Source organism: Myxocyprinus asiaticus, chromosome 25, assembly GCF_019703515.2.
Source record: "Myxocyprinus asiaticus isolate MX2 ecotype Aquarium Trade chromosome 25, UBuf_Myxa_2, whole genome shotgun sequence".
Lineage (NCBI taxonomy): Eukaryota > Metazoa > Chordata > Actinopteri > Cypriniformes > Catostomidae > Myxocyprinus > Myxocyprinus asiaticus.
In genome coordinates, this window is record NC_059368.1 from 11,552,532 (window position 1) to 11,572,833 (window position 20,302).

General features: G+C 37.7%; 1 protein-coding gene across 3 annotated transcripts in view; it reads right to left on the reverse strand.

Annotated features, from left to right (window-relative positions):
- Nucleotides 1-20,302, reverse strand: part of LOC127415939 (adhesion G-protein coupled receptor G6-like) — a 66,861-nt gene that overhangs the window by 40,450 nt on the left and 6,109 nt on the right. For all 3 annotated transcript variants that reach the window (XM_051654971.1, XM_051654970.1, XM_051654969.1), the window contains exon 2: nucleotides 13,277-13,365. In XM_051654971.1, coding sequence (XP_051510931.1) covers nucleotides 13,277-13,365 — 89 coding nt within the window. The remainder of the gene's footprint in view (nucleotides 1-13,276; nucleotides 13,366-20,302) is intronic.

A 20,302-nucleotide genomic window follows, 5' to 3' on the forward strand; every position in this document is an offset into this window, starting at 1 on the left:
CAGGAGTCAGATGACAGAAAAAGGTGTTTAGACAGTCATCAGATTAGTGCATCGACAGCAACAGATAGGGAAGAAAACAGATATAAGTTTCTCTGCCCTGCATCTAAGTGGATGGGGAAAACTATCAAGTCTGATACAGTGAAATCCTTTATAGCCGTTTTCCAGTAAGACAGTTAAAGCCCTATTCAAATGGGACTAGTTTTCCCTGGGGAGGGAAGGGAAATTCATGTTCAGAGACGTACCTTGTGATTTTGATCTCGTCCGAATTAAGCAAACCTGTTTCCTCACACAACCTTGGTAAAAACGACAGAGCAAATGTCTAACTCTTTTTTAGCTAACTTCTTTAGGGGAAACAATTAAGAAAGTCATTAGGAGATGAGAATGACAGTCTTTTGGGGAATAAGAAGAAAATAGTAGTTAAGAAGAATTTTATTCTTAAGGAATGTTTAGTTAATCCGGCCCCAGATTGGAATGTTTGTGATTGCGGCATATAATTTTTTGGCTATTTTTATTTATTTTTTCACATCGATGCTCATTTATTTAGACCTTTGTCAAAATTTGTAACTCAAGTAAAATTTCTTTGGACTTAAAATTATTTGCATCCCATCTGACAAAAAAATTAAAAATCAATCAATAAGAAGAGTCCGATCATGGACTGCTACTAACGACCAATGTAGTAACAGCATAAAATCTTCATTGTAATTAATTATTCTACCTATTATGCTACCTTGTTTCAAATCACTGTTCATTAATTACACAACTTCGAAAGAAATGTAAATATTTTATGTGTCAGTGTAACATCTGAGGTTATTACCCATCCTACCAACCACCAGAGGGAGCCCTCTCCCGAATACTGCTCTTCAACCATTTCTTCACTGCTCATTTCCTGTTTACCACATGTATATATAGCCATGCAGTTCCATTGTTCATTGCGAAGTATTGCCAGTTTATCCTGCCTTATTGAGCGGTTTTCCATTGCCATTGTTTATTGATTCATGTTATGACCATTGCCTGTTTTTCTGGATTTACTGCTTTTTGGATTACCCTTTGTTTTGTTTGCCAGGTTGGACTGTCTATTTGGTTTATTGGATTTATCTGCCTGCTTTACGACTACGTCTCTCTGCCTGCTGTTTTGGATTGTTTGCTTGTGTCTCTTATAATAAACTTCCTGCACATGGATCCTAACACCGTCTCCATGGCCAGTTCGTTACAGTCAGTATATCTCTTCCATGTTACAGTGTAACTGGTCCCAGTTATAAACGGAACACTAAAATATTCTTAACTCACATTAACATTCTTAACTCACAGTAACTGAATTCTGAATAGCCTCTTGTTAGGCTCACAATAAATTGGTACGTTTTCTTAATTTTTTGAATGTTCAGCATGTTTTTCCACCCCTGTTTGACAAGAAATAATCGTCCCTGATCATTGAGTGTTTTTAAACAATCGGTCAATATCCGATGATGCAAATAATTACTTTATTAGGCAGATATCGATATTTGGCCGGTACATTGATGCATTTCATATAATTAAATAGATTGCATACTGTATATGAGCAAAGTCTTTCTAGCAAGTAGGTCCACTGGCGACCATCTTTGGAACGCTCCTTGGAGACTATTTCTAGTATGACAGTGCAGCACCTATCTACTTTAATGTGGGAACACCGAAATCTCAAAAATGGTCGGTAAAGATTACGATCAAAGAAGATATTTCAAATCAGCAGTCAAATCTGACAATGCTGGTATCATTTTGCTGCTTTACCTCAGATTTCACTAAAAAACACAATTTTCCCCACTTCTATAGCTAATGCGCATGCGCATTCTCGAGATGATTGACAGGCGATGTCTGTATCTACTGTAGAAGGTGATTGGCTCTTTTACTTGTAAGGTGGGACTTTCTTTCTACATCTGTTGACCGTTGGGCGCTAGAGCTTCTCAGGCGTTCCAATTTCTACCATTAATTTTAATAGTCTATACTAAATAGTCTCCGATATAAGTCTTATTTCAAAGGGTTCCATAAGGCATACATACAGAGCACATGACCTTCCAGAATGCCCACCATCCAGAGGGTAGACACTTCTATCTTTCTAAAAACAACAATGAATAGTGCTCAAGACTTTTACTCTATCATTTAAATCATTGGTAGACTAATGAAATATGTTTCCCACAATATCCTTAAGGATTCCCTCAAGACAACTCTCGAACAGAAAGAACTAGCTCAGGGTAACGTCAATGTACTGAAAAAGAGCTTTGCTCAGAGACAATGGCCTCTGTTCATGCAGTCCCGAAGAGCACAAAAGAGAAAACCATGATAAGTTTTTGGCAAACTGAACAGCGCTGAGGGCAAACACCCATCACAGTCCAATTAAACTTTCTCAAGTGGTACTGACTTCCTCAATTCAACTTAAGTAAACAAACAACACTGACAGTTAAATTTCATAACATGTCCAAGCAGTCAAAAGACATTTCCAATGGTATTACAAAAAATTAGAAACAAAAAGCATGCCTCCATTTCAATGAACTATGTTGTTTAAATATTTACAGTTTATTCTCCTTTACACTTATCATATTTCATAGCATTTTGTCTCTGTGGAAAGATAATTTTTCCTTTCCAGTAATAATACATTTCAGAATAAGGAATCAAATTTTCATGATTAAAATGTTAAAGCTCTTTGGATGAAACATCCAACAAAGTGTAGGGCTCCCCTTGCAGCAATAAAGAAGTGAAATTGAGCATTCCTGGTCATTGGCTCTAAACTCACAGGTATAGACTCACAGGTACAGATCATACTTCTGGAGAAACAGGACATTTGGGATATTATGGCTTTACACACATTCCAGGTGGGGAACAATAAAGTTGGAACAACTTAATCCCGAGAACTCTACTCTAATAGAAGGATAAAGGGCATCCACCCTGGAAAGGGAAAATGATTTTCCATTTGTGGGGACAAAGCCCAAACCACAGATTGTGTTAAGAGTCAGGACAGCACTCAGTTTAAAGATTGGACTCATGCCTTGAGCTCACCAGAGTGGACAGTTGATACAGAGGTTGGATTTCATAGCATTTAAATTTCGGACCAAATTGCCAGTAAGTGAAAACACTTTTCTCTTTTCTGATAAGTGAAAGGTTTTGTTTGGAAGAAGTGGTCACATATCTAAAAGCATGAATAGAATTAAAGGTTCAATACAAGTTAAGCTCAATCGACAGTATTTATGGCAACTTTGATTACCACAAAAATTAATTTAGACTTGCCCCTCCTTTAAAAAAAAGAACATTTTTGAATGTAAAAATACTGACTTTTTCAAAAGTATAGCCACAAGACATCAACAATATGTGTGAAAAAAATATTTTTTTATGTGATAAAATCACTTACTAACCTTTTCTGTGTAAAGTTCTGTGTAGAGCCAATTTTACAACTTCGTTGCCATGATGATGTAATGTCAACAAATCCTAAAACCCTACAATGACTGCAAAAATGTACATTTAAACAACTTTACAGCACAAATAATACACAAGTTTTATCAGAAAAATGAATGTAAGTGCTTTTATAAAATTATAAGCTTTACATATCTGCATTTAAACCCTCCGAAAAATGGCCACATTCATTGTAAGTGCCTCACTGTAACCTCGATTTTAGATTTTTTAAATGCAACAAATGCTGTCGATTGAGACTAATTTATATTGAACCTGGAATATTCCTTTAAAACTCTCAACATGAGCAAAAGATTGTCTTATAAGAAAGAAATGTAAAGCTGAACTGCGCTGAAATAAAAATGCATCACTACATGCAGTTTATTATTTTGTAGGCACTGAAAGCTCTAAATATTCTCTAAATATTCAACATATTGTTTTACACTCAGTTTTATTAAATGCAGCAGGACCACTATCATTATGGCCCTTCCACACTAATCCGTATTTGTTTGAAAACTCTGTTTTCAGTTTCCTAACAGTGAAGTAGGTGGTTATGGAGAGTGTTTTTGTAACGCTTCATTTTCAATGGAGGAAAACTCCATTCTAGTGTGGATGAGAGGCTGGAGTCTGATGAAGAGCATGTAGCTTGAAACGTCACATTTTTGTCTCTCGGTGAGCTTATTACATTGATTTGGGAGCAACAGTGTGTGTACTTTGTTTTGTTTTCCAGTAAAAATACCTAAATATCCTTAAAACATGATACCTTTAAGATATAAAAACTTGTTTTCAGAGAAATCTAATGGAATTTAGTTACAACATTTAAAACATTTGCCAATGTGTTAAGAAAAAAACTAGTTTTTACTTGAATTTTATATTATTTTCTTGAAATTCATTGGCAATTTGTTTTTGTTTTTTTGTCTTGTTTTAAGCCTAAACCTCACTAAATTTGGTAAGATGTCTCTGAAAACAGGACTTGATTACTTGGAAAAAATGAGAAAATAGGAAAACAAGACAAAAAAGTTTTTTTTGTTTGTTTGTTTTTGCAGTATAAAAGCTGAACTCAATAAAACTCAAGCTCATTTGCACTGGGCCAGGAAGAAATGAATGCAAAGAGACCTGTGATAAAGAGTGCCCTGTGGTCAGGCTAAGATTTGTTCACACACATGAACACAGGTGCTTTATGTAAAAAAAAAACATGGTTTGTACAGAATTCTGCACTAGTCTGAGCTTTAGCATTATCTGTGATAGTCTGTACTGAATGGTTAACCATAGAAAATAACAGTAAACCAGGCCCAAACCAAAACTGTCAACACATCACGGAAAAGAGTGTTAAACATGATTGAACTTTTTTTTTTTAAGCCATTTTTAACTCCATCTCCAAAATAAACACATTTAAAAGCATATCTGGACACAAATTGCTGTCATAACCTTTTGAGATTTATTTTGACAAAAGCACAATTCTTAAAAAGGTGTTACTATGTGTCTCGGGCCAAGTGTTCTAAATGATTGTTTTGACAGTGACGAACAAGATTAACTTCTCTCGGATAACCTCTTAAAGAAATAACACAAAAAAAAAAAGACAAATTTAACAGTCCTTAAACCAGAGTTAATGTTCCCTTCCCATAGTTTTGTGCTAGGATTCAAGCAAAATTTTAATGAAACTAAATTACTCAAGAAAAGGAAAAGTATGTGATGAAAACCACTTTTGGATAGCAACAAATTACCTATCAAGGCTTCAAGCTAAACGATCTTTGGCTGTATCACGGCAAGTTGTAAAGTGTAAAACAATTAAACTAATTTTTCTACATGTACCTACATCATTTGGTATTATATTTGTGCAAATGAATGCTAGCAGACATTTTACATGCAAAAAAACACATTGTAAATGTAAAGCAGACATATTTTGTTGGCACATATGCTGGGACTATTACATAACTCCCTTCAGGAGGATCAAATACATTACACAACACTGATGTGACATCAGAATATCAGACCACTTGGTGAATTGGGTCACGGCAAAACGCACCACAAAAAAGACCCCGTCGAAACACCTGGGACCAAAAATGGTGGAAAATTCAAGGAAAAAAGATCACTCCTTCCGCCATCATGCCTGGGGTTTAAACAAGGAAATTAATGGTATCAGCTTTTGACAAGTGGCCTCGGAGTGTTTTGCTGAGAGGCTGAAATCACTATTGGACGGAACCACACTACTGGATTATCCTGCTGTTTTATAGATGTGTGCAAAGCTGTCAGCTGTCATTACGGAGTGGGGCCACAGTAAAAAGCGACACGGCCAACCATGCCTCTGTGTTTGTGAGTTTCCCACTGAAGCCACACCTCTGACCTGGCACAGTGTGGTCTGGTGCTCAGATCCAGAACACTGCTTCCCATTAAGAACATCTCATCTCAATGTTCTGCACTGTGTCTGTCAGGGGACCAAACACGTCACCTCCCTATTCAAATCAATCTTATTCACACATATAAAATAAAACATGGATGGACTATTTCAAATGATCAAAGGCTATTAACTTTAGAGTTTTTGCTTGCACTATAGTTAAAGTCCCTTTCAGGCAAGTCTTTTCGTTGGTTTAAGTCATGCAAGTACAGCTCTCATCTTGAATGGGGAAAGACCCAAAATCTCCAAAATAGTTGGTCAAGATTTCGTTCAAAAAACTTATTTTAAATAAGAAATAACATATGACAACAATAGTATTAAACATTTTTATATTATAAATATAATATAATAGTATTATAAAAAAAAAAAAATCAAACCACACATATGCACACACAGAAACAAAGAAGAAGAAAAAATTACTAATGTACATCCTACAGTTGCGCTGTCTCCCATATGTATTAGCAACCTGGTCTCATAGAATTATGTTACTATACCTACAATTTTGCAAAATAATTTTTACGTGGCTCGCTCTACATATCATGGCAGTTTCCTGGCGAAATTAACTCTAGAGGCCCTAAAACAACAATGACTTTTATTTAATTTCACACAAATCATGAGTGAAAGGGTAGACAAACAGTTCTTAAACACTTAGGGCTCTGTTTTTGTGACTGCGCTAGGCGCAGAGCGACATGCAACGATTGTCCGCAACATCTTATCTAATTTTTGTGAGAGCGCTAATTCTAAGCTCAATTTTCAGTGCAAAGCGCAAGTGGCTGTGAGTGGGAGTGTTTGCGTTATCTGTGGGCATATGGGTGCAAACTGTGGATATATTATATGTTAATGAAGTGGCACAAAGTGCAGTTTGCTAATTTCCTGAGGAATAGATCATTGGGCTAAGAGGTAATAAAAAAAAATAATAAAGGGGTAATAAATTAAAAAAAAAAACTCGGAAAATATAGTGGAATGTCAAATTACGTCCCTGAAAATAACAGTTTCATAAAGAGATTTGTGTTAAACTTTCTAGAGGTCATGGCTTACTTTTCAGTTATCATTATTATTATGTTTATATTTACAGTTATATTTATGATCTAATTTGTTTTAATATTTTCCCTGTTGTCCTACTGTAGAGTGATTTTTAAGTCAATGCAAAAGAGTCTGGGGGAAGAAGTTGGAAAGGGTGAAATGTTTGGATTTTGTGCAGTGGTTATATAGGATTGTTTTTACCACTTTGTTATTGTGATTATATTTTTATTTCATTTGAGTTTAGAAATATTTTTGGTTTAATTGTTTTGTCTCTCAATAAACTAATTTAATTTTGAAAGCAAAATCGACTGGTAGAAGTGAAGTGCATGCCTAACCTGGAAGACCGGTAATATATCACTGTTCATATTAGCCATGAATTGTGTGTCACTTGTTTAAAATGATTCATAATTCAAACTATAATTTAATGGAGCCTACATCCAAATTCTTATGAGAACCACATTTACCATGCATACTGCATAAAAGGAGCATGTCACTGTCATAGGAATATGCCTGACATTCAACATGGAAGCAGTTAATGCACAAAGGAACATAAGTCCATATTTACATTCTGCTAATTCATTGCATACAGTCCATTTACACTACTTTTTTATGGCTATCGTCTTTTTTTATATTGCTGGTGCTTGACAGGGAATGAACTATATAATAGGATGCAGACAGCTCTTAAAATAGGGCCCTTATTTTTTTCCCTGTTCCTCACACAGTGCTATATTATGACATCAAAACACTTTTACGATAGTGCACGACTTGTAAGGAGATAAATTTTAACGTTTGCATTACATTACCAACTATATTTATAAGCTTGTTCAATTGTGATTCAATTGCGCAGTAGCTCAACTGATAAAGTGTTGTACTTGCATTGCAAAGGACTGGAGTCCTGAAGAGCCCTTAAGTTGACACATGAGTGTCATGGAAACACCACAAAATGGCGTGGTTGCTTTAGCAATTACATTTTTCAAATTACATTTGCTTTTTCTGACATTATTGGTTAGGTTTAGGCAAATGTTTAGGGAAGGGAGCTAGGATTTGTTGATTTAAAAACTCAATATAGCATTAACCTTGAAACCCTCATCTGTTTGGGATCAAATTTAACTAGCTTTTAGCACCACTCAGTGGACATTTCACCTCAGACCTGCTGCGATATGTGTAAGGACTGCCTGTAATATCATTTTTTCCCCCCAAAAACAGTCACCTTATTTTTCAATGAAATCTGGCTCTGTATACGAGTGGCCCATCTCCACCCATTATAATGTCTCTGGCTGAAGTGACACTAGTAATAACAAGTAATAACATGGTATAACAGCAAAGCATAATTATTCCCTTATTTCTGGAGTGTTCCTCTGTCATTATCTCAAACTCCAGATCCAGAAGAATCTGCAGTATTCTTATTCATGATAGGTCAGAAAAAAAGGCGCTGATTTTGTGAAGTGAAGGTCAATGAAAGAACATTTGATTACACAGGAGGAAAGGAGAGCTTTGATGTGAATATGTCCTTTTAGAGTAAGGCAGCTTTGGAAAGATGCCAAAGGATGGAATGTCAGATGCATGGATCTAGGGCTAAAAAGACCTGCATGATTAAAACTAGCCCTTTCAGCTGCACCGCATTTTTTAGACACTTTAATCCTCAAGTTGCTTGTTTCTCTCACTTTCCTGGTAGTTTACATGTTGTCTACTGTGTTCTTCATTCATCTGACATGGGTTGCTTACTGCATAAATTGTTTACCCAAAAATGAAAATTATCTTTTTATTTACTCACTCATATTGTTCCAAAAATGTATGCTGTTATGTTTTTCAGTGGAGCAAAAAATGATTTTTTTTTAAGAATCTTTATGCAGCTCTTTTCCATAAAATTACAGTTTATAGTCACAACGTCTGTCAAGCTTTATGGTGTTTTTTGTCCTTTTTGGAGCTTGACAGACATGGTCACTATGGACTATCATGGTAAAGAAAAGAACTATGTAAATATTCTTCAAAATGCAGCCTGATCTCATGAAAATAAAGTGACTGTGGCACTGTTTTTGCTAAATTAAATTATGTGGTTCATTACACATATTGCGGCAGGTGAAATGTGAAATGTTCATTGTGTGTTGGTAAAAATAGCTAAAGCAACTCCATCATTTTGTGGTGCTTCTATGACATTTTCAATTCCCATACTTTGCTGGACTCATACCGGGGTCCTCCGATGTCGCAAGTACAACACGCTATATGGTTGTACTTGAATAAGCTTTGTAGATGTATTTGATTAACTGAATAAATATGTCAGACTCAAAAACGACTCCCCAAGAATCCCTATGTGAATCCCTTCCAAAAATGCACAGAATAATTTGATATATTCGTTAAAATTAGTCATAGTTGATTGAGTTGTAAGACAAGAGTAAGATGTTAGGCTTAAAACAGACAATACTTTTTAGAATTTAAATATAGTGGTCATGGTATCTAAGATGCATAGTGCACGGAAGAGCTCTTTTCCACATAATAATGTATGCTATTAAAAATCTACTACTATAAAAGTTTTCTCAGGTGTGGCTTGCAGTTTTAAAGATATTGAGGGAGGGCCGCTCATTACGGGCACAGTATAGTAAACAGACAAAGATAATTCTCCACATTGCATTGATGTAATAACTTTACAACTATTTGATCATGAGCTAACATGTAGTGTTAGATAAATACCAGCAAAACTGTGTGCATATTAACTAATCTCTAGCAGGGGGTCTGGGTAGCTCAGTGGTAAAATACGCTGGCTACCACCCCTGGAGTTTGAATCCCAGGGCGTGCTGAGTGACTCCAGCCAGGTCACATAAGCAACCAAATTGGCCCAGTTGCTAGGGAGGGTAGAGTCACATGGGGTAAACTTGTGGTCGCTATAATGTGGTTCGTTCTCGGTGGGGTGCGTGGTGAGTTGAGCGTGGTTGCCACGGTGGATAGCTTGAAGCCTCCACACGCGCTATGTCTCTGTGGCAACGTGCTCAACAAGCCATGTGATAAGATGCGTGGGTTGACAGTTGCAGAGGCAACTGGGATTCATCTGAGGCAAATCACTACATGACCACAAGGACTTAAAAGCACATTGTGAATTGGGCATTCCAAATTGGGAGAAAAAAAGGGGAAAAAATCCAAAAATAAATAAATAAAACTAACCTCTAGCAATGTTAATCTTAATGTTAGTAATTTAGGAGTACTACAATAATAAATCAAAGAAAAATTATATCTTACCATTTTTGTGAGGTAAAAAAATAAGGAATCCTAATCCTTTAAAGGTGCAGTACGTAAGATTCAGAAACCCTTGTTATTAATGACACCTGTGGCCGTTAAGTGAACTGCAGCCAGCTACCTATTGCTCGTGCTCGCTGCACACACTCCATAGGAACGCGAGCAAGCATCAGCCAAAACAATGATGTAACATACAAAGAGGCTGAACATGATTTACCGGCATCATGCTGACAGATGAGGTAGCATGATTAAAATTACAGTTATGATTGTTTTACTACAAACTTTGAGACTAAACTAAAACTACTTATCAGCTAACATAGCATACTGACACACACATATAGCTACATACCAAACTATACCAGACAGTTTACTGTTGCACTGCAGTTATGTTGCACTACTGTATGTTTTGTATGTCAAATGTTGTACTATGAATAAGAAACCAGCGTATTTGCTTAAATTTATCCTGTATACCTGACTTTTAGTATAAAGAGAAGATTGTTGAAATTATTTGAAAGTTAGAAAGCAAGGTAGCTTGCAATTTGTCAGCGTTAGCAGGCAAAATCAAGTTAGCTAAAATTACACATATCAATCCTTATGGCACTATATTTCACATGCTTTGCAGTTATGTAAGCTTACCTGTCCAATAAGAAGAACGCCAATTCAGGGTCGGTTTTGATCCCCAAAATCGGTTTTGATCCCCAAAACCAAACGAAGGTCCCACCAGGAATCAAATGCCCTGCCGATGTTCACTGTAGTTTTCGCTCGACCACGATCATGTTCCCGTTTAGCCAGATGGGACTCAGTAGATACATTTTTTTTTTTTTTTTTGGCTTACTCAGAGTTTGTGTAGGAGTCAGTGTTATGCTGGGAGCCGGTCGTTTGCTGGATTCCATATCTAAGATAACATTATCTAGTGTTGCAGACTGTCTGTTGACGCAGAAGAGAAGCCATTACTGAGGCAAGACTCTCGGGAGAGCGCATAAATGTCACATCCTTGGGATTTTCCTGGCAAAAGCGACCCTCTCCCTTTGCATGAAAATCAGTCTACAGGCTTTAATAGGCAACCTAGGAAGTCCGGGAAGGGCTCATTTTTTAAGTTGCGTTACAAGCCGTTCACACATTGGCAAAAAAAAAAAAGGCGAATATTACATGAAAATTGTTACATATTGCACCTTTAATTGAGACAATCGCTTTAAATATATGTCAACCATCAAAGATCTTCTTTTGAAAGCACTTTTCCCACTTGGTCTTTTTTTTTTTTTTTTAAACACTGAACAGTTGTTCAACAAAGATCCAGTAGGAAAAGAGTTTAAACTCTACAAACACACCCATGAGCAGGAAAAAAAAGAGTGCTTGGCTAAGTGCAGAGCATGGTCGAAAAATAAGGGTTTTCCAAGAACAAACAAACTGTATGACATCCTGTGTGTACATTTGCGGTTTCAATGTGAAAACAAACAACAAAAGCTTACTATGAAATTATGCACAAAGGGTTTATTCCCTCTTATGTGCCATAATCGCATCTGGTTTTAATGGTAAACCTTCGCACAGGAACAGTAAAGATTCCATCTCTGGCATCTGGTGTCTGTGGACGCTGTTTACACAATGTGACAAAGCTATTTAATCAAGAATTTTCCAAGTCTGAGCAACATTTAATTTAGACTTGATTTAAATAAGGTCTGGAATGCTCCCAAGATAGGCACATTGTTCTGAAATCAAAATTAGATCGAAATTGCTCTTGGCCGTCTCTACACACCAAACATTATTTCATTATTTGTTTTCAGTGAGGCTTCAACTAAATTAGAAGTCATTATTTCAAAAGATTCCTAGTTCCCTTGGTTGTCTATCGCTCAAACGATTAACACACTTTAAAAATTTCACTGATTCAGACTCCCAGCATTAAAATGATCTTTGCTCTAAACCATTTCTGACAGGTAGCCAAGAGCTGTAAACATTACTTGGAACAATATAACAGTACGTACAACTCAGGCGAGCAATGGTATGTGACTAATATTAAAAAAGACACATGCTTTTCATATGCTGACTGAGAACTTAAACGATTCGGCAACAACAAAATGATTAAGGATTCAAGAGGTCAGTTAAAGACATGATGTTTTAAAGTGATAGTCCAGCCAAATTCTGGATTTCTGTCATCATTTTATGTTGTTCCAAAACCATATGACTTTTTTTCTTTTTAAAGGAACAAAAAAGGCAATGTAAAGTGGAATGTTAGCCTTTTAGTCACCATTCACATTTATTGCATGGAAGAAATATGCAATGAAATTGAATGGCAACTGAGGCTTTCAGTCCCTAACATTCTACCTAACATTTCCATGATGACAGAATTTTATTTTTGGCAGAACTATCCCTTTAATAACTCAATCTCAGAGGGAGCTGTCATTACAATGATTAGGTCAGCTTTATAAAAATCACTGAAAAAGGTTTTGCGTAACAACTGGCCTAAACACAGAAGCAGGCATGGTAAACAGTTTAGTCAGGCAATGCATGTTGTGAGACCAGTGAAAGACCTTGCAAGATCTCAAATCTCTCCCTTGGTTACAGTTTAAACTGTATGCAATCTATGAAAACTTTTAAAATCTTTCTTTTCATTTTAGCATGAGGTAAATCTGCACAACTAACATGATTTATTTGGACTGAGATGTAAGATGTTTCTTCCTTTAATTTGTTACATTTACACTGATAGCATTGCTAGCACTATGCTCTACCAGTTAAGCAACAGAAACATGAAAAAAAGGTTTCTTGTATATTCTGACTTCTCAAGAGTTTAAATTGCTCTATGAATGCTGTGCTGAACTATGTTCTATTATGACTTTGCTACTTATAAGCAAACATACTGCAAACACAACAAACAGCATACAATGAATAAAGGTGGATGAAATGTAAGAAGAAATGTAACTATATTCTGTTCTAACCAAACTTGAGGAGGTTTTAAAGGAAGGTTTGAAACATAAACACACATAAATGAAAAAGAGAACTACTGAAATGAGCAGTAGTAAATGAAACTAAGAAGTAAATGAAAGAGATGAGAAATTAAATAGGGTGAAAGAAGTGAATTAATGAGATGGAGGCAATGTTGATTAGCATGATGAGTACCATTTACAGTACATACATAATAGATCATTAGAACAGTAGTTTACATTTCCACAGGCCAGACTATTTGCAATATAATATTTTGTATTAATAGGTGTACTGCTCCTTTACCTGAAGTCGGAAGGCACATCAGCAGCAGGGTAACTGGGAGAATCTTCAGGCACTTCCATCTCCACCACCTACTACTGATGAAAGAAACCCTGCCAACCAAATTGAGCAAATTAAATTTCGAAAAGCACAACCAAAATTTAATAATTCACAATGTAATACTAATCTGCTATTTAGTATTGTATAAATGTATGAAAACCACAAGTTCACACTGGGATTAGAGGTTTCATTAAATTGATTGTAGTTAAGGCTGGGATTGAAATTTTTACGCAACTGATGTTGAAAACACACATTACATTTTATTTACACAAACTGCACCAAAATGAGCAGCATGAACTGTTGCATCTTATTACTCATAGTCATTACCGTGAAAAACTTAGTATACAGCTATTGGCATAAACTTTGCTTTCTTTCTCACACATAAGAGCACAATATATTTATTCATTCTGATGTGTCTATAATTTGGGAGAACTTTGAAAGTTCTAAATTATGCATTTTTGGCATGCAAACAACCTTTTTTCTTCTTCTCAAAAGAGTGACCACAGCAACACAAAATGTCTCGATACATTCTAACTAATCATTCTCCCATGTCAGACATAATGAGTTACGAAAAATCACGGATAGTGAGGTTTATGCAACAACTCCAAAAGGGTGCACTACCATTTACAAAGCATAACTTGACATGAAGGCAAAACAGGAACTGAGAAATGTTTGCCAATCATAAGAGAGTCATCTAGGGTTTATTTACCGCAACAACTGTACTCAGTGTGTTATCTGTTACATTAATGCACACTGTTGCTTTGAAGCCATTTGTGTATAATTAGTGTATTGCTGATGGCACGTACATGTAAGGGAAAAAAGTGTGTATAAAAATATCTAAGCTGCCAGTGCTAAGGTAAACACAGAAATACCTTCCATGAAAATCAATGTACAGTATATAAATATCAATATACAGTATATTACAGATAAAATGCAAATGCTAAACAACTCTCTTTTTCATTCTAGAGTGCCTTTTCAAAGTCTTAAACAAGATTTAAAAAAAAAATAATTTTTATAACTCACCCTACAATATGCAAACTGTCAAATGCTTTTCCATTTTCACACTGCAAAAGGTGTGGTTTTCAAAGTAAAGGTGGATTCTCATATTATCCAAAACATGGACCTTAAAAGTAATGACTGTACTCAAAAACTGTTCTTGTACCAGAATGGATTACTATGTTGGTGCCCAGGTGTCCCTGTTCTCATTCTTTCATAAGAAAGAGTCTGCTGTTCATGCAGAAGCAGTTGACTTAACAGCATCTACCAGCATCATAGTCTTCATATTTTTAACAAAAGTTAACCTTCAATTTCTATCAACTCATTACAGCATAATGTTGTAATCTTCTTTGTTGAATATGCATTAATTGTTTGCAATAGAGAGCAAATTGAATTCAAATTCCGAGAAAATTTCTCCCAAGATCACAAATTGTTTGCAAGCTGCAATTACATCAATGGAAGATTTAGAGTGGAACTAAGAAGTGGGAAGAAAATATGCAACACTTTTTTCCAGCACCTTAGGTTCAGCAAAGCATGCTCCTTTAGCTGCCTGATCTCATTAATATTAGTAACTATGTGTACATTAATATTTGTAACATTTAAACATACATGTTTGTTGAATTTTGAAAACGAAACCAATGCGGGTTGACTGTTACAGCGGGGGCAATGGCGCTGTGGCGGATGGAGACGAAGATCATTGAATAAAAGGCTTGAATTTGGGTCTGTTCTTCATAGAAAGCAGTCTGAAGATTTGGATTATAGCTAACAAATGTATGGATTCATTTTATTATTGTTTTATGGTGCTTTTTGTGGTTTATTTTATTTTTATTTTTTTTTGGCATATTCTGAAAACTCCTTTTGGTCCCATGACAAACAAATATAAAATGTAATGCTTAATAAATGATTAAACGATTACAGAGTTTTTATTCATTTTAACATTTTAAAGTTTATTCTTGGTTAAAGTGATATCCTTTAAAACTTTGTATAGGGCTGCAGAAATCACACAGAACTGAATTAAACCATTAAAATGTCATATAATGTCAACTGCCTTAAATAAATGTGATGGCAACGTGACGCCATGCGAAGGGCAGACGTGTGAGAGACAACTCTGTGCACTTTGCAAATTTTTTTAATTATTTTCATGATATAATCCGGTGAAATTCGATACACCCAGTTAAACATTTACTGTTTGAGGTAAACATGGCAAAGAAGTCAAAATCCTCGGGCTCTGGAGACATTAAAAAACACTTACGGGTCAAGATGAAAGCCCAGACAGGCCTGTGGACCGGGGACTCGATTTGGATGGCGCGGCGGAAGAAGGAATCCAGTGTCAACTGTCCAAAATATCGGTGATGTTGACGAAGGTACTTGCGGACTTAGAGGATCTCGCTGTAATATGTTGCTCGATTACGGTGCTGGAAAAAAAATTCTCTGAGCTAGTCACAAGAGTGACAGATGTTGAAAAACGAATTGATTATCTGGAGGCATCAGAGGAGGAATTAGCCGCTAATCCGCCCGTGACCAAAGTTGATTTGGAACGTGTTCTTGAAAAGCTTGAAGATCTTGAGAATAGAAGCCACAGGAATAACATTCGAATTGTTGGAATTCCTGAGCATGAGGAGGGCAGAGATACGGTGAAATTCCTAGACAAGTTTTTCCAGAGTCTGCTCGACATAACAGGCCACAAGCTGGAAATCGAGCGAGCTCACAGAGTCCCAGCTCACAGATCTGCTGAGGGAGAAAGGCCCCGATTGATTCTGGCCAAATTTTTGAGATCATCCGTTAAAGATCTCGTGTTGCGCCAGGCGTGAATCTAATGAAAGCTTTCTTGGAAGAATTACAATATTTTCTTGTTTCCGGACTTTGCGAACTCGACAAGAGAGAAACGCGATCGGTTTAAGGAATGCAAGAAACTCTTACATCAGCGGAAAATCACTTTTGCTCTGATGTTTCTGGCCAGACTGAGAATAAACACCAAGGACAGCAGCAAAGTATTTACATGTCCCAATCAGGCAATGTCTTTTATTGAAACAATGGGCGAGTAACCATTTGGTGTTTTTCTTGTGAGTGGATTGACTCACTGTACCTACTCTGGCTTTCGGAGGAAGCTGGGCACCATTTTTGTTTCTTTTTGCGTTGGCTCCGCCAAGTGGCTGGAATTTGTTTTGTTTTATGGTTTAACACTTTTCCTTAAAGAAACTTTTGCATTGACGGAAGGTCACTTTTACAATGAAGTTCCCGGGCAGATTGAGAATAGACACTACGGATGACCGCAAAATATCTACAAGCCCACACAAAGGATGTCTTTTATAAAGTTGGCGGACTGTGTAAATTATGGGATATACTTTTATGCGGCCTCCGAGTGAATTGACTCTTGACCATCCAATGCGTGTTTCGTTTCCTTTTGTGCTGGTCCCGCCTAGCGGTTGGAGCTTGCTTTGTTAAATAACACTACTCCGTGACAGTTATGGATGAATCTGTCAGTTCCTTGTGCTTATCCAGCCTCCTGTTGGCTGGAGTATGATTTGTGGAGTATTTTCGTGGGACATTGGAATGATTATGTCTTCTGCTGCACTCATCAGCTGGCTCACTGAAGATTCGTTTGTCTGACCGAGGAAACTGAATGGCTTTATATCAGCTGGAATTTGTTTTGTGAAGGAACACACCTTCGAGACAGTTATGTGAATGAGTCTACACATTCTTTGTGTTTATTCTGCCTATTGGCTGGGGTTTGTTTTACAAAATATTTGATGTTATGTAATTTTGCCTTACAAATTTGAGGCAAAATTGAGCAATCCGACAGCAAAGTTGTCGTGGGGGCTCTCGTAGGCATACATGGACTCTTTGAGTTTAAAGGGATTGAAACATTTTAGTCTCAGATCACGCCCTGGTGAGTTTAGAGGTGTTGCCACATATAGAGAAAAAGAAATCATATAGTTGGAGCCTTAATTTATCCCTTTTGCAAAATCCTGATTTCCAACAAATGTTAAAGACTGAAATCAATATTTATATGGAGACCAACTGGTCCTCGGTATCCTCTGTAGGCATGGCTTGGGAGGCACTTAAGGCGGTTCTTAGGAATCGGATCATACAGTATGCCTCATTCATCAAAAAATCCAAAGCACTACAACACATGGAGTTGGAAGGAAATATTAAAAGTGCAGAGGCAGAGCTGAAGCGCTGTATGTCATCAGAGAATTGATCCGATTGAAATATAGATATAATACTATTTTGTCGCAGAAAGTGGAGTTTTGGTTATTCAGGGCAAGACAGTCATACTTTGAGTCAGGGGACAAAGCAGGGAAGCTTTTGGCTAGATATATAAAGCAGAGAGAGTCTCTTTCTATTATTCCCTCAGTGAAATCTTCTGGTGGTGACATTTTTACCTCAGCCATTGATATTAATAATGCTTTTAAAGAGTTCTATATTGATCTTTATAGTTCCAGGTCTTCATTTACTGATGAAGATATTAGAAACTTTGTGGAACCATTAGATATTCCTAAACTGAAGACTGAGCAAAAAAAACGCTCTTGATTCTGAGATAACCTTGGAGGAGTCTGACGAGGTAATAAAGTCCCTACCTACTGGCAAGGCAGATGGTTTTGCCGCAGAATTTTTTAGATCCTATGCTACAGAACTGGCTCCACTTTTGTTAGAGGTTTATACCGAATCATTAAAGAATGGAAAGCTTCCTCTAACCAAGACATAAGCCCGGATCAGTCTGATTCTTAAAAAGGACAAAGATCAAAGTGGTAAAAGTTACCGTCCAATCTCCCTGATCCAACTAGATGCAAAAATTTTGGCTAACCGATTAAGTAAGGTTATGACATCTCTTATACATATAGATCAGGTGGGGTTTATTCGGGGCTGCAGCTCTTCTGATATCATTAGGCGTCTCATTAATATCATGTGGTCAGTAGCGAATGATCAGTCTCCGGTCGCTGCCATCTCATTTGACGCCGAAAAGGTGTTTGATATGGTAGAATGGGATTAAATTTTTACAATTTTGGAAATGTATGGGTTCGGGAATACATTTATTCGTTGGATTAAGTTACTTTATAGACACCCTGTAGCAGCGGTACAAACAAATGGATTAATTTCAGATTATTTTACTCTGGATAGGGGCACTCAGCAGGGTTGCCCTCTTTCCCCATTATTGTTCTGTCTTGCCCTGGAACCATTAGCAGCCACGATAAGAAAGGAGGATGATTTTCCAGGGGCGGTTGCGGGAGGTGTGGCACATAAGCTTCTGCTTTACGCAGATGATATTTTATTATTTGTCTCTGAACCTACTAGATCTATGCCTTGCCTCCACAGAATTATGAATTCCTTTTCCAAGTTCTCAGGATACAATGTCAATTGGTCTAAATCTGAAGCTTTGGCTCTGACAGCGTACTGTCCAATAACGGCTTTCCAGCCGGGCGCCTTCCAGTGGCCCAAACAGGGCATTAAGTATTTGTGGATTTTATACCCAGCTAATTTGTCTGATTTAGTTAGTGTTAATTTTGACCCTTTAATAAAAAGGTTTTCGAGCAATGTGGGCAGGTGGGCTTCATTACATTTCTCGATGATTGGGAAGGGAATTAACATCATCACGGACTTTAAAGGGAATAAAAACTCCGCCATGAACACCGCTGCCTCTCTACCGGATGAGCTAAATACTTTTTATGCTCGTTTCGAGGGAAATAACACCGCCCTCGCGGAGAGAGCTCTCGCGGCTGAAGCTACAGAGGTTAGTTCACTCTCTGTCTCTGTAGCGGATGTAACCCGATCCTTCCGACGGGTGAATATTCGCAAAGCCGCGGGTCCAGACGGCATTCCGGGCTGCGTCATCAGAGCATGCGCGAACCAGCTGGCTGGTGTTTTTACGGACATTTTCAACCTTTCCCTCTCTTTGTCTGTAGTCCCCACATGCTTTAAACATCCACCATTGTGCCTGTACCAAAACAATCAAAAATAACTTGTTTAAATGACTGGCATCCTGTTGCTCTGACCCCCATCATCAGCAAATGCTTTGAGAGACTAATCAGAGATTACATCTGCTCTGTATTGCCACTCAATCTTGACCCGCTGCAGTTTGCTTACCGCAACAACCGCTCCACTGATGATGCCATTGCATCTACAATACACACTGCTCACTCCCACCTGGAAAAAAGGAACACTTATGTGAGAATGCTGTTTGTAGACTACAGCTCAGCATTCAACACCATAGTGCCCTCCAAGCTAGATGAGAAACTCCGGGCTCTGGGCTTAAAGAGCTCGCCGTGCAGCTGGATCCTGGACTTCCTTTCAAGCAGACGCCAGGTGGTTAGAATAGGCAGCAACATCTCCTCATCACTGACCCTCAACACTGGAGCCCCGCAGGGCTGTGTTCTCAGCCCACTCTTGTATTCCTTGTACACACATGACTGTGTGGCAACACATAGCTCCAATGCCATCATTAAGTTTGCTGATGACACGACGGTGGTAGGTCTGATCACTGACAATGGTGAAACAGCCTACAGAGAGGAGGTGCACACTCTGACACACTGGTGTCAGGAGCACAACCTATCCCTCAACGTCAGTAAGACAAAGGAGCTTGTGGTGGACTTCAGAAGAAAAGACAGAGAACACAGTCCCATCACCATCAATGGAGCACCAGTGGAGAGAGTCAGCAGCTTCAAGTTCCTGTGTGTCCACATCACTGAGGAACTCACGTGGTCCATCCACACTGAAGTCGTTGTGAAGAAGGCTCATCAGCGCCTCTTCTTCCTGAGACGGCTGAGGAAGTTTGGAATGAACCGCCACATCCTCACACAGTTCTACACCTGCACTGTGGAGAGCATCCTGACTGGCTGTATCTCCGCCTAGTACGGCAATAGCACCGCCCACAACCGCAAAGCACTTCAAAGGGTGGTGCGAACTGCCAGACACATCATTGGAGGTGAGCTTCCCTCCCTCCAGGAAATATATACAAGTGGTGTGTGAAAAAAGCTCGGAGGATCATCAGAGACT